Source organism: Diospyros lotus, chromosome 2 (genome assembly GCF_014633365.1).
Source record: "Diospyros lotus cultivar Yz01 chromosome 2, ASM1463336v1, whole genome shotgun sequence".
In the NCBI taxonomy this organism is placed as follows: Eukaryota; Viridiplantae; Streptophyta; class Magnoliopsida; order Ericales; family Ebenaceae; genus Diospyros; species Diospyros lotus.
The window spans coordinates 24,878,075-24,893,902 of record NC_068339.1 but is presented as its reverse complement, the minus strand read 5'-3'; the positions used below and the strand labels follow the sequence as shown (position 1 = coordinate 24,893,902).

The following is a 15,828-nucleotide window of genomic DNA, read 5'->3' as shown; positions in this document are numbered from 1 at the left end:
CTGACAATTGTAATCATGTTATTATTTGAATAAAGAGTTATTCAAATTCACAAGAAGTCATTCTATTAGTTTCTTGTTATTATTGTAATAACCGAATGAAACTAGATAGAAGTCCATATGATGTATACTGTGAATAATCTATAAAGATGTGACATGATGCATCACAGTTTATAGACATCATTAAACGTCCCAAGTCGTAGCAATGTCAAGAATGGACATTGACAATTGCGGTAAGACTTGTATGTGCTATGTTTTTGCTATGTGATAGCAATGGGGGTCTCACACCCATAGGCATGGGGATGCCTAGACAAGTACATAGGTGACCAATGTTGGAGAACGTGTCACTGGACATGACTCGCCATGAGAATCCATTTTGGTTATATGTTGATGAAATTCTCATACGAGATGGGTGTAACTAATTCTTGGACCTGAGGTTGTCACGGTCATCTCATAAGAAGACTGGTATGCTTTGACATCGTTTCGATGGGCCTAGACAAAGGCTGCACGTGGGCGATCGTTGGGTATATCATGAGGCTTATGGAGATGGGTGCATAGCCAAGATGGGACTCGTCTATCCCTTGATAGAGGATGATGTATCTAAGGTGCCTTCGGTGGATATTCACTTTAAATCCATGGCCATGGTGAAAGAGATCAATAAGGAGTTATTGATTCACTTTCTATTAAGTGAAGATATCTGAAAGACCGAAGAAAACTCATGTGATCATTATCAAGCAACACATCGCCATACTTGAGATCACATAAGATGCATTGACGAGAGGATCGTATTACACGGTAACCATGCTCGTGAAAGGTTATTTGCGGATTATGAATCCTTCTGAATAATTGGGTAGGCATGACGCCTTGCTAGAGGCCAATCTTGTCTTATGTGTTCGTACCGACACATTGCCAACATATTCGGAAGCCTAATGAGTCATACGCAATAGGCACGGTCCCTGGCTTAAACCAGGAGAGTGGACGTATGGTTAAGTGGGACACTTCGGCAAGAAGTTGTGCCGTCGTAGGTTCTCACGGGAAAAGAACAAATAGACGTAATGACGTCGATATGACGAGGAGTTGTCATAATGGAAAGAGTTTCCTAAAAATGGCATTTGATTAAATTAGGAAGGAGTTTCTAATTTAATGATTTTCTATTTGTTGGAGTGGCAAATAGGAAATAAAATATTTTTGGGCTTAAGTTAATATTTGGACTAAATTAGATTTGGGCCAAATATTAAATTAAATATTATATTTGGACTAAATTGGATTTGGGCCAAATATTAAAATAAATATTATATTTGGACTAAATTAGATTTGGGCCAAATATTAAATATTATATTTGGACCAAATTAGATTTGGGCCAAATATTAAATAAAATATATTTGGGCTTGAATTAGATTTGGGCCATAATATTTTATTTAACCTATAAAAGGATTGGGCCATTTAATTATATTTCTAGTTGGACTAGAATAAGCCCACTTATGATTCTAATTAAATTAGAATTAATGGGCTAGCCCAATCCATTAGGGTTTTAGAAACCCTAGGATATTTCATTATAAATATCATTTTATAGGTTGCCCATTATAGAGGTGATTTTTGGTGTCGTTTTTCAAGAGTTGAAAAACGCATTGCCGTTCACTCTTCCCCGTTTCTTTTGGCATCGATTTGAAACGTGGGTGTTCTTTTACCGTCCATATACAAGCCGCGGAAAGGAGAAGGAGCTAGCACTCCTATTCCACTCTCCTTGCCAACGGACGCGTGCCGCGTATCACGAGTTAGAGGCCGGACACTTGGACGGCTCGAATCCGCGAATGACTCGATAATCTAAAGGTTAGATTTATTTATTTGTTTGTGAATGATTTGATTTCGACGTTGATCCAATCGCCGGGATCGGGGTAAGGTTCAAAATTTTTGAACTACGCTGCTTGTCCCGTAGCGATCTTACTTTACTTTCAGTAGCAATACTAATAGTAATAATAAATAAATAAATTTGGGTCATTACTGTATATACCATACAAAAATGTACACTAAAACACTACAGTCAAAGAATTGATTGAAATTATAGTCATAGAAATATGCTCATGTAGTCCAAGATAGAAGTTGTTTCTTTTAGAGTCATGTTGTTTCGTTGACTTACAGAAAAAATAAAAACAAAACATGAAATTAGAGTAAAAAAAATATTCATGTTTTTTTTTATAAAATGTTAAAAATAGAATTAACAAAGTTCAAAACGTCTCCATCACAAGTTATATAACATACAAGTACTAAAATGCACCAAAACACAACAAAATTTGACAAACACACTCTAAATTTTATTGTCGATACTAATTGTATAAGACTTAATTACTCACAAGCTTCTAAGTAAAACAAAAAAAAAAAAGAAATTACACTTAGGATAACAATTATTGTAATATAATTTTCAAAAAAACAAAAAGTACAACATTCCCACTATGTACATACACTACAAGAATTTCGGATTTTAGCGACAAAATATTTTCGTCGCTAAATCCAAAAACCCATCGCTAAATCAATTTAGCGACGGACTTTTTTCGTCACTGAATCATTCGTCACTATCTTTTTTTGCCACAGATCCGTCGCCAATTTAGCGACAGATCAGCGACGAAAAATTTTCGTAGCTAAATGTATTTTTTTTTTTAAATTTAGCAACGAAAATTTTCATTGCTATTTTTTTAAAAAGTTATAAAAAATTTAAAATTTATTTTAGCCACGAAATATTCCGTCGCTATTTTTAAAACTTTTTTATAAAATATATTTTTTATTTTTAAAATATAAAATTAAAAATTAAAAAAAATTAACGACCGCCGCTAAAGCATATTTATAAATAAAAATAAAAAATAATAATAATAATTAAAAAATAAAAAAAATATTTACACTACAATCCTGAAAAACATAAAATTATTAAAAAAAGATAATTAATTAATACTTCAATATTTAAATTTTAAATATAATCAAAAACAGAATAAAATTAGAATCCTAACAAACATTTCTAATAATTTACTGAAAAGAAATAAAACATATAAATAAATAAAATAACACACACACAAAAAAAAAGAAGCATAAAAAATATGAGCAGCAAACAACATAATAAATAATTTTTTAATGAAATAACATAAACAAAAACATATAAAAAAAAATAAAAGACATTTCTTTCACTGAAAAAACATATAAAAGAAATAAATATTCTTTCTTTTTGCTTGGAAAGAAAGAAAAAAAAATTAAACAGAAAAAAATAAACTAATACTGAAAACACTTCAAATTTACTTAAATTTAACATGAGCTATAAACAAATTTTAAAAATAAAAAGTAAAATAAATATCCAAAAAAAAAAAAATTTAACCTTGGCAAGGGCAAAGGGCTGCAAGTAAGAGATGCGGGCTAGGACGAGGGGTAGCGAGCGAGGGCAATAGAGCGAGAGACGAGGGCGAGCAGAGAGAGGCAAGGGTGATGCAGCAAGCGAGAGCGAGACAGCGAGGGCAAGGGCGAGGCCGCGAGCGAGGGCGAAGTAGCGAGAGAGAGCGAGAGAGTGATGGCAAAACAGCGAGGGCGAGGGCGAGGCCGCGAGTGAGAGTGAGACAACAAGCGAGAGGCGAGATGGAGCGAGGCGAAGCAGCGAGCGAGAGCAAGAGAGCGATGGCGAGACAACGAGGGCGAGGGCGAGGTTGCGAGCAAGAGTTAGAGTAGGGGGAGGGCCAAGAAGCGAGTGAAAGTGGGGGCGAGGGTGAGATGAGAGGGCAAGAAGCTAGAGAGAGCTAGAGAGGGTTAGAGATTTGGGGGGAGGGCTGACTTAGGGATTTTTGGGGGGAAGAGAGGGGGAGGGGGATTTTGTTAAGAAAGAAGCGGGGAGTTTCCCGCCTCTTGGATTTATTTTTTCAATATTTATTAATTAAATAAAAAATAATATAATTTATAAAAATAATAGAAATAATTATTTAATTGATAAAAATAATGTAATTTAAATAAAATTTTATTATTAAATAATTTAAATAAAATCTTATTGTAATTATCTAAAAATTTAATTATATTATAAATCTAATAATTATAATAAATTAATTTGACATATTGAATTATTTATTGATAGTTTGTTATCTTAAAAAATTATTTTTTTCTATAAATAAAAATTATACTAAATGAATTTCAAATTGCTAAATTTCATCTATAACTCAGAGACAAAATTAAAGAGTACAAATAATAAAGAGATATATTTATTTTTTTCTAGGTCAACATTAATGTTTTATACATAACACTTAAACTTTAAAAATAAAAATTAACCCCTATAGTTTTTTATAGTATAACTATTAAAGGAGAAAACCATTCCATATCTTCATCCGAAAACCATTCCGGACTTATCTTGATACTCTGTTATCCTGATCAACACATGTCACTTTTTTAGTTGTTTATTATGAATGACTTAATTGTATATTTAATTGTGTTATAATATCTATTTATTAGATAGTGATGATATTATTATCAAGTACAAGACACAATGTCATCTATATATTATGGTTTTTAAACTTTTTAGCTTAGCGAAAAATTCTCCTATTTATAAAGAAAAAGAGATTGACAATAGCTCTTAGACTCCTTTTTATATAATGTAATCTCTCAATATTGTTTCATTTTTATAATTTCTAAAATTTAAAATAAAGAAAATTTCAAGAATATTATGATTTTTAAATTTTTTATTTATTTTTCAAATGTAGTATTTTGTACACATTTAATAAATATTACAAATAATTAATTATTATACATTTAATATATTTTTTTATTTTATACACATGAAATATATTAATTGATATAGTTAGAATTTAATAATATTATGATTTTTAATATTAATATATTTATTTAAATTTTATAAATTAATTTTTTATATTCATCTCATGTTTAAATTTTTGTTATTTAAATTAATTTTAATTTTAAGTTTTTTATTATTAAAATTAATTTTTTATTTTTAAATTTTGCGACGAAATTTTTTTTTCGTCGCTAAAAGTAGTGACAGAAATAAATTCCGTCGCTATATAATTTCTTTTTCTTATTATTATTAAAATTTAGCTACCAAAATAATTTTCCATCACTAATTTTAGTGATGAATTATTGTTTTCGTTGTTAAAAAAATAATTTTTTTCTTATTTTTTTAGCAATGAAATTTTTTTTCCGTTGCTAATTCTCTAAAAAATTTTTTTGCAATCCATCGCAATTTCGTCTCAAAATAGCGACGAAAATGTCTGTTGCTAAAAATCCGTCGCTAAATCCCGTTTTTGTTGTAGTGGTAAGTCCTTTGTTATATAAATAACTTTGTCATATTTGAAACAATATATATCAATAACTTTCACAATAATATCTTGTTAAATGTTTATGCAAAATGATGTTGCCATATAAATTTCCCAAGAATTGGTCCACAATAAAACCATTGCATAATTTCATGAATATTTAACAAAAGAAAAACTACAATAATTAACATGTGTACTTATTGCATTTCTTTCCCTCATTTAATTACAACCAATTTTCTCCCTATGTGCTCTCTATCTTAAGAACAATTGCTCCCTTATTTCTTTCTCTCCCATGTTCTTTTGCCTAGTATTCATTGCATACCCAATAGTTTTGCTAGAATTTCACAGCATTTCTCTTCGATAAACTATTCTCTACGATTAAGAAACTATAATCAATATTAATATTTACCAAATTGGGTCCAAAAGAAGTCATGTCAAAATCTAGTAATAAAGAAATATATATTACCTGAGTAGATTGAGATGTAAAAGGTTGATCTTGACTACTAGATTGCATGAATTCCTTAAATGCAACATCTAGAGCTTTTGCATGGTCTTTAAGTCTCTTATTCTCTTCTTTCAATTCATTCTTGCTTGAAAATGCAGGTCTTAGTTCTTTAGGACTCACCCACCACCATACAAAAGAACATGATTCTTTAATTGGGGGGTAAAACAAGTCTCAATGATTTCAAGATTAGACATTTTAGGTTCGATTGGATAGTTTGAACTAATTGATCATACAAAACATGTTCTTGGTATAATTTAATGAAAAATTGAACAAAAAAATTAAAGCAAGTGTCATTAACAATTTAACTTACATATGTTTCTTGTTCTTTTCGACTCCACCAATTTCTCACCTTTCTTTCTAGCTGCAAACCACATATTTGCTACATTGGGTTCATGACTATTTTTGCCTGCCTAAATAAAATAAAAAGTTTAGGGTAATCGCTATCTAACATATTGATATATATAAAGGAAAATTATTGAAGGTATATGTTATAGTACCATTTGGTATGCAATCTCCCTCATTGGCTTGCTTCCGGTCCTATGAGGCATGTGTAGCTTCTCTCTATTTTTTTGAATTTCTTTAACTTTTTTCCTTTTAAAATTTAGGGAATTTAATAACATAAAGTATATCAATTAGATAGAAATGCTACTCCTTAAAAAACTAGAAGTAGAATTGCGAAAAAAAAAAAATCGAGATTGTTTATCTTGGAGGATGAAGATTGAAAATGGTTTTTGACAAGCCATTCCTAGTCTTCTTGACGTTGAATCTCCTCAGGCTTTTTTTTTTTTTTTTTTCAAAATGTCTTGTACATTATTGTACAGCTTGATATATTTTCTATTTAAAGAGGACCTCCAATTGCTCCACAAGGAACGCATGTGACTAAGTACATCTTCACAGTGATCCTCCATATTATCTGTGGGACCCCCCACTCGGATCCTCGAGCCAAGTTGAAAAACCCTATGGGTGGCCCAAATGGAAAAAGAAGAAAATAAGGAGAATGACAGACCCGCCATGCATGCACTGTAGGCACCCCTAGCTAGGGACCCACAACAAGATGACATAATTGCCAAAACCAAATAAAACATTACACATCCTCCTTGACAACGGAGGCCACACTCATACATTATTACTCATAGACAAATACAATAGTGTTCACATGCTGGCATAAACAAGAGCAACTCAATATTACACACCACATCAGGGTTCATAAACCCACTATATCCCATCAGGGTACAATCTAAAACATATACAAGCATAATTTAATATTACACAACATAAAACACCCCCAGGGATTTTTGAATGAGACGACTCTGTACACACTGCTACCCCATGGATCCTAACTCACTTGGCTCGCCCTCTACTTTAGCCTTACCCTTACTTGGAATGATGCAAGAAAACATGAGCCACAAGACCCAGCAAGTATAACTAGAAGAAAGCGAGCATAAAAGTCATGGGTATCAAGAAGCAAAAGAGACATGAATGCCATTTAGGGTACTTTCACACGATAAAATGATGATATGCATCCATGATCATATGCAGTACTTTTTAGAACTATAAACATGCGACTGAAGTCCGAAACCTTGGAATCGAAGTCCAACTTTGAGCTTAACACTTTCTCTACGGATATATCCTGCGGACTCGTCTGTTGCGTGCATCTTGAGGCCTTTACATATTTTTTAAAAAGCCATTTTCATGTATATGTTTCATGCATTATCATAACATGCATATTCGCAATAACTTCTCATAGATATAACTGGCATGCAATTAACGAGGTAATAGGAACAACATTCTTGCAAGACAACATCAAACCCTTGCTTGTCCACAATAAAACATCATTCCCAAGAAAAGATAGGGTGATACAAAATCCTATTTGAGACTCAATAAGTATAAATGTAAATCGTGGGATAATTTACTAGCAAAGAGGAAATAACTTGTAAAATAGGAAATGACTCTCAATTTTAGAAAATTAAGAAGTAGGATCTTACAATAACAAAAGATAGATATAATACTTGCAATTTAAAACATAAACTTGAGGAAAGATGAATTTAACTTGTAAACTAGGAGAAGAACTTGCAAAATAGTAATAGGAACTTGCCTTAGATATTCTTCTTTAATCTCTACTGCGAATCAAGGTTGCTTATGTGATAGCCAAGACTTACATGGCAAGAATTTCCCTTAATTTGACCAAAATTTTCCCTAATTTGCCCAAAACTTTCCCCCCAAATCTCCCCAATTTATCACAAAATTCCCCTATTTCTCTTAAGCATTAATGGCCTATTTATAGGCCAAGGGGAAGGGACAATGTAGGGGTTACGTGGGGGCAAAGGGCATTAAAAAATCTGGTGGAAAAGCATGTTTGGACACTTGGCAAGGGGCTGGACAAGTGGCACAAAATTTTGGACAAGTGGTAGTGGCTGGAAGCCACTTGGCAGCAGCAGGGCCACGTAGGGGCCTTGCGTGTAGCGCATAGGCGCGCGGCCATGCGGATGCCGGCGGCATGGCCTCTCGCGCGCATGTGGCCGCGTGTACCTGTGCAAGCGCCTGCTAGGCCTTCTGACTCTCTTTTTTTTTTCAAAAAGAACAACTTTAATTGCTTAGCTGCGGGTTTGATCCCGCGACCTCTCCCTCCTTCCTTGGCACTTCCAACCATCTTGCCTACAGCCCTCCTTGGATAAAAATCCTTATCATTTATTTTTAAGATGGCATCTAGTTTCCAAAAATTATCCTTTAACCCCAATAACTTTCAAAAATTAATCCCAATTAATTTATTTTATTCTTTCCAGAAATACTTTCAAACCCATTAATTAATTATCTATTTCCTTAAAATACCATGAACTGTTATTTTTCCTTAAATCCCTAAATATTCCATAACGACCTCAATAATTTCGAATAATTACCAAAACCCTCTTGATAAATTTTAATTTTTCTCCAATTAATTTCTCACACCCAAATTCAAATTAATTCATAAATAAATGGGTCGTTACAAATCCTCCCCCCCTTAAAAGAATTTGGTCCTCCAAATTCGTACCTAGTCATTCAAGCAATTGAGGGAATGAACGCTTCATTCTTCCTTTAGCTCCCATGTGGCTTCTTCTAGACTGTGATATTGCCATTGGACCTTTATACATGGAATGGATATGCTCCTTAACACTTTTTCTTTTCGTTCTAGAATGGCTACTGGCAATTCGTTATATGTCGCATCTTCCTTGACTCCAAGAGCACTATAATCAATAATATGTTGAGGGTCTGGCACGTACTTTCGCAGCATGGACACATGAAATACATTATGAACATTGAATAATTGTGGAGGTAAGGCTAGTCGGTAGGCTAATGATCCTACCTGCTCCAATATTTCGTATGGTCCTACATACCGAGGGCTAAGTTTTCTTGAGATCCCAAATCTCCGCACGCCCTTCACAGGCATTACTTTGAGCCATACATGATCCCTAGCAGCAAATTCAGGTCACGCCGTCGTCTATCAGCATAACTTTTCTGCCTATCTTGGGCTATCTTCATTTAAGCCCTAATGAGTCGGATCTTCTCAGAGGTCTGCTCAATTACTTCTGGTCCGAGTAAGGTCCTGTCTCCTGCTTCTTCCTAGCAAATGGGTGATCTACACGGCCGACCATAGAGCGCCTCATACGGTGGCATCCCAATACTAGAATGGAAACTATTGTTATAAGCGAATTCCACTAATGGCAAATGATCATCCCAGCTTTCATGGAAATCTAGCACACAAGCTCTTAACATATCTTCCAAGGTTCGAATAGTCCGTTCTGTCTGCCTGTTTATCTGAGGATGAAATGCAGTACTAAATTTTAGTTGAGTCCCTAAAGCTTCATGTAAGGCTCCCCAGAACTGAGAAGTAAATCTGGGGTCGCAATCTGAGACAATACTGGTTGGGATTCCATGCAACCTTACTACCTCTTCAATGTACAACTTAGCCAATTGATTTAGGGGAAATGTCTTCTTAATTGGCAAGAAGTGGGCTGACTTTGTTAATCGGTCTACTATTACCCATATTGCATCATGCCCTTTCGAAGTTCTAGGCAAGCCTGTGATAAAATCCATAGCAATGTGATCCCACTTCCATTCTGGAATCGACAGTAAGTGTAACAAATCGGCGGCCTCTGATGTTCTGCCTTCACTTGCTGGCACACCAAGCATTACGAGACAAACTTGGCCACGTCCTTCTTCATACCATCCCACCAAAATTGTCGCCGCAAATTCTGATACATTTTTGTCCTACCCGGGTGAATGGTATAACGGACTTTATATGCTTCAGTCAGAATTTCTTGTCTCAATTCTTCGTTCTCTAGTACACAAATCCGACCTTGAAACAGTAATAGTTTGTCGCCCTTCTGACTATATCCCATAGGCTCAAATTTCTCCCTGTTGACTAAAACTTTGGCTAGCTTCTCATCAGAAGACTATTGGACCCGAATCCTCTCAATCAATTCCGATTGCACCTTCATATAACCACAAAACACTGATTGGTCTTTCCTCGGATAGAGAGATAGATAAGTCATTCAGTTGCTCTAACAATAACCATTCTTGCACCATCATAGTTGCAATGGATGCTCCACGTCGACTCAAAGCATCAGCCACTACATTGACCTTTCTTGGATGATATAAAATTTTACAATCATAGTCCTTAAATAACTCTATCCACCGACGTTGCCTCATATTCAATTCCTTCTGGGAGAAAAGATACTTTAAGCTTTTATGGTCCGTATAAATCTCCACCTTTTCACCATATAGGTAGTGCCTCCAAATTTTTAGTGCGAATACCACAGCCGCCAATTCCAAGTCGTGTGTTAGGTAGTTTGTTTCGTGCTTTTCCAATTGTCTCGAGGCATAGGCAATTACATGACTATCCTGCGTCAGCACACATCCTAATCCTGAATGTGAGGCATCACTATATATGGTAAATTTCTCCCCACTCCTAGGGATAGCTGACACCGGAGTGGTAGTCAATCTTTGCTTCAATTCTTGGAAGCTGGATTCACATGCCTCACCCTACTCAAATTTCACCCCATTACGTTAATTCTTGCAGGGGCTCGACCATCACGTTAATTTTTATACCTTTCTACGGGTTTTTTCTATTGGGAGATTATTTATTAATTCCCTACGCAAAGTCAATGATTTCGAGGATAAGTGGTTCTTGCTTGGGCCTTATTATGATTTTGTGACTCCTCGCTATTGGTGCTTCAATTCTTATCGGAAGGAACATGCCACCAAATTTTGTTGCCTTATAGCCCTTTAGGCTGATTATAGGCCTGAGATTTCACATTTGGTAGCCATTGGCCCTATTTTCCTTTGGGACATCGTGTTAGAATAAAATATTACTACTGCAAGTTGGGGCATTATCCCGAGCAGTTTAGCTAATGCCTTTGGGGTTTCTTATGGTTTATTGATGACTAGGTCCCCTTCTGACGATGACAAGGAGGCACATAAATGAGTTTTTCTTTACTTCTTTTTATTATTATTTTGCCTCGAATTTGGTCACCTCAGAGAATCTAGGTTTGCCTAGGGACTTGGCTCCTGATTTTGACTAGGGATCTAGGTTTGTTAGGAGACCTAACATTGGATCTTTACAAGGAGTCTATGTTAGCCCAGGGGCTTAAAATCAGACTACGACACAAGATCCAAGTTAGTCTTATGACATGGCACTGGATCACTACGAGGAATCCATCTCAGTCTAGAGGCTTGGCTCCAGATTGTTGTAGGGTGGCACATAAATAAGTTTTTATCTTTTTCCCTAGATTTTAGTCACCTCAGAGAATCCAAGTTTTCCTAAGGGCTTTGCACCGGATTACAACCAAGCAACCAAGTTTGTCATGAGCCTTAGCACTAGATCCTCACTAGGAAGTCCATGTTAGACTAAGGAGCTTAACACTAGACTACGACAAGGGATCCAGTTTAGTCTCGTGACATGGCACCAGATCACGATGGGGAATCTGGATTAGTCTAGAGGCTTGGTGCTAGATTTCAAAATGGTGGCCCCCCAACGAGGCTAGGTGGATGGTTTAGTGGTTTGACAATCTTACAAATCATCGGTCTTTACAAGTCGTCAGTCTTATATGATATTTTACTCTTGTGTTTGGTTTTGATGATGAAAAATAAAATCAATTTATTCCCTAAGTCATTTGTCAAGAATATAATTTTCTATTAGTGGAGATTAGCAAAAAAAAAAGTATTATAGTATTTTGTGTATCAAAATGAACCAAGAAATGTTATGTCTCTAAGTCTAGAAGATTAACACATTATAAGGAGACATATATGAAAATATTTTCATTTTGAAAAACTATCTCCCGGTATTTTGATAACTAATATTCATTGTTAGTAAAATAATTTTTAATAAATAGAAGGTATCTATTTTGAGAGTGGTAAATTTGTTAAATCTTGAGTTTGTATTAAAACCAAAATTCTATTTTCTTATGGTTATGGATTTTGATTTTTTGGATATTTTTATTGAATCCAAATAGGGGTACTTTCTTATTTACATTTATGTATTAAAGTAAATAGAAGGCAAAATATAAATTAAAGAAAATGAGGACATTTACTTAAACTAAATAAATGTAAATATGTTGTAATGTATTGGATTGAAGTTTCTCTTCATTTGTCGACTAAAATCATTGCATTTGTGAACTATCTCTATTGCTTCAGTCGACTAAATTCCTGCATCTGTCGACTATGTGCCGTGCATCTGTCGACTATGTTTTGTTCTGTCGACTATTTGGTTGGTTCTGTCGACTGTTAAAATTGATCTATCGACTATCATTGTGTATTTTAGAAGCAATTTTCTTTATATTTTTTTATCTGTCGACTATGGGTATGGTTCTGTCAACTATGTCTAATTTGTGTTCATATAATTAGTCGACTAATCTCTTTAATCTGTCGACAGTTTGTGTCTCTGACAGTCTCCAAAGGCTAGTTTCTCATTCTCCAACGGTTCAAAAAGGTCTAGTTTCGAGCAAAGCTTTTAGGAAACCTATAAATACAAATCAAGGAAATCAAGAAGAGGCTAATGGACGGGAATGAATTGATTTGAGATTACATTTATACTCGTTTGTATTTACAGTGACTGTGCTTAATTTTTCTCTCTTCAAGGTTTTGATATAAATTTGTATTAATTCATTCAAGCCTTGTTTTGTATCTTGAGAGATCTTGTAACTAAGAGATTCATCTCTTAGATTCTCTCTTATTGTTAAAATCTTGTATTTCCTAACTTGTTGTGTTAGATGACTTGCTTTTTGAAGCAAGGGGTTAAAATTCCTAGCTAGGTGCTAGATGGATTGCTTGTATAAGAAAGAGGATTGTAATTTCCTAGTTTTAAACTAGAGGGTCTACTTGGTTAAGTAGGAGGTTTTAATGGATTGTTTGCAAAATTCTTAGTGAGGAGTTAAGGTAGTGGATTAGGCTTAGGTTAAGCCGAACCACTATAAATCCTTGTGTTTTTTTGTGCTTGTGTCCTTTGATCTATTTATCTTTCTAAGTATTTCATTACTCTTCACTTGGTTCACATATTTATCTTTGTAAACTTATATTTGTCATTTTATATGCTTTATGTTTTAAATCACTAAAACCTCAATTTGTATCAAAAAGTTTTTCAAGTTCAATTAAGTTTTTTAAATTACCCAATTCACCCCCCTCTTGGTGTGTGCCATAGCATTTCAAATCTAACATTATAAGTCTTTGGTCTTATAAGTTGTTATAATTTTGTTTATGCAGTTTGACATGTCTTACCAATTTTTGCAGTAAGAATTAAAACATAAATAAGATATATTATGTCTCGAATTTGGTCACTATAGAGAATCTAGGTTTGCCTAAATGCTTAGCACTAGATTACTACAAGGAACCCAAGTTTGCCTAAGGGTTTAATATCCGATCATCACAAGGAATCCAGGTGATTAATGCTCAAAAATGTCAAAATTTTATTATATTTATACCCCTAGTTTTATCTTAAAATTAGTTTTAATTGAATATTTATATGCAATTTGTGGTTACATGTAGGTTTAAAAAATTAATATAAATATATATATATAAAATAAATAATAATAATAAAATAAATATAATATAATATATGATATAATATATATAATATTATAACATATTATAATGTCTTGGCAGCCATGCGTGAAGCTCAATCCGATAAAGCCAACATTCATTTGGATGCTTCACAACCCATTCGGATGGATGAAGTCCAAGTACTGTTGAAGATCAAACTCATTTGAATGACTCGTCCCTCATTCGGATGTGCCCTCTCCAAACCGTTCAACGCTATTTCAAGCACCATCATCGGAATCCCTTTTTGAAGATTTTGTCAGAGCACGCGCAAATGACCGTGGTGGCACGCGACGTAATTTCTTCTTTGACCAGGGCCATTTGTAGAATATATACATATATATATCCATCGTCGACTTCAACAAAAGAGAGCCCCCATCCGCCATTTTAACCAGAATAAGGGGAAAAACACACTGTTCTATTCCTTTCTTTTTGTTCTTAAATTCCAGTAGTTTTTTTGTTTTTTCATGTTGTTCCAGTGTTCTTCATTTCAGTTACTTACATTATGCAGTTTTCCTTTCTGTTCTTTTCATTCTGTAAATTTAATTCATTGTTCATCTACGTTTCTCTAATTTCAATTTCAGTATTTACATTCCAGAACTTTAATTCCTGTCTCTTTAATTTTTTCTTTGGAGATGTGTGGCTAAGCTTAAACTTGGGCCAAGGCAAGGACAGTGTCCAATGCCATAGATTTCCTAGGATAGCCGAACTTCAAATGCATTACCAAAAACCTGATTTAATTTGAGTATTGTGCATTCATTAAATCTTTGAATTTGGAGTGGAGCATAAGCCAAACTTAGAGTCTCCATGCCATGTATGGAGGTTACTTAAACTGGAGATGCTATCATACCCGAATCCAAATGGGTTATCTGATTATTGCATATTAACTGTATTTTAATTTATGGTAGTTGCTTAATGAAGAATCTCTCATGCCATGTATGGAGATTGCTAGACCAAGAACTATCATTATCTTGAGATGCATTTTAATATCAAAACCTCAAATTAATTCAGACATATGTTTCTAGTACCTATCTATCTGTTGGGAAGTTATGGAATTGGCACTGAACATTGCCTTGACTCAAGACTTCTTACAGTTACAGTACTTCATTTTTGTTCACTTAAAATCAAATGAATTGGCCTGACAACCCAATTTATATCGTGGCTCTATTTTTATTTTATTAATGATCTCTCAGTGAATCGACCTAGACTTTCCCAGAAAATTAAATTGTGCTACAGCGCACACTCGTACACTAGCGAGTATAAACGCCTTGTGCCTGCATGCTTGTTTCTTTTTTTTATTTTTATTTTGTACGTGTTTGTTTGAAATAAATGCACAAGGTTAAGCGTAGCCACCAGGTTAGCCTAATAGCTTAGCATCGAATTACAATAAGGGATCCAGGTTTTCCTTGAGGTATGGAATCTGGTTGTTATAGGGAATTTGGGTTAGCTTGATGTCTTGCCTCCAAATTGCTACAAGGTGACACCCAAATGAGATTGGGTTTTCGGTCTTATAGATCGCCGGTCTTACGATTAAGGTTACCATAATTATGTTTATATGGTCCAGCATGGTGTGCCTACTTCTGCATCAAGAATTCCATAATGAGAATACCAGAAGTGTGTATATATGTTTTGGTGGATAACCATATAGAGAGACAACCACTAATAAATATATATATTTTTTTGTCAACGCGATTCGGATCCACCTACCTCTATGATATGTGCATGCATAAGAGTGTCAGAATACCAAAGAGTAAGAAAGCAAGGATATTAGTGTTCTAGAGTTTTGTTTAGGCGGTTCAGCATATCTCGCTTACATATACAATTAGAGAATATTTTTATCAATATATTGTTTCAATGGTTCAGCGTGTCTCGCCTACATTCGCGACTGGCCACGCTTACTTGTACCTCACGCATTAATCAAAGATCCCCCCAAGATCGCATTAGGAGGAAGAATGTGTTTTGATCGCCATAAAG

General features: G+C 34.4%; 1 protein-coding gene across 19 annotated transcripts in view; it reads right to left on the bottom strand.

Annotated features, from left to right (window-relative positions):
* LOC127794047 (cysteine-rich repeat secretory protein 38-like) overlaps positions 1-15,828 on the bottom strand; it is a 48,070-nt gene that overhangs the window by 6,864 nt on the left and 25,378 nt on the right. For 9 of the 19 annotated variants that reach the window (XR_008021527.1, XR_008021526.1, XR_008021532.1 and 6 more), the window contains exon 3: positions 6,098-6,148. The exons of 3 other annotated variants lie outside the window; for them this stretch is intronic. Coding sequence is in view for 7 of the 16 variants with exons in the window: in XM_052324922.1 (XP_052180882.1) it covers positions 6,098-6,148 (51 nt within the window). In the remaining 9 variants the exon portion in view is untranslated. Of the gene's footprint in view, positions 1-5,830; positions 6,198-6,486; positions 6,745-6,877; positions 7,213-15,828 lie in introns of those variants that run through there. 7 more of the 19 variants (XR_008021531.1, XR_008021525.1, XM_052324931.1 and 4 more) reach the window with 7 other exon arrangements.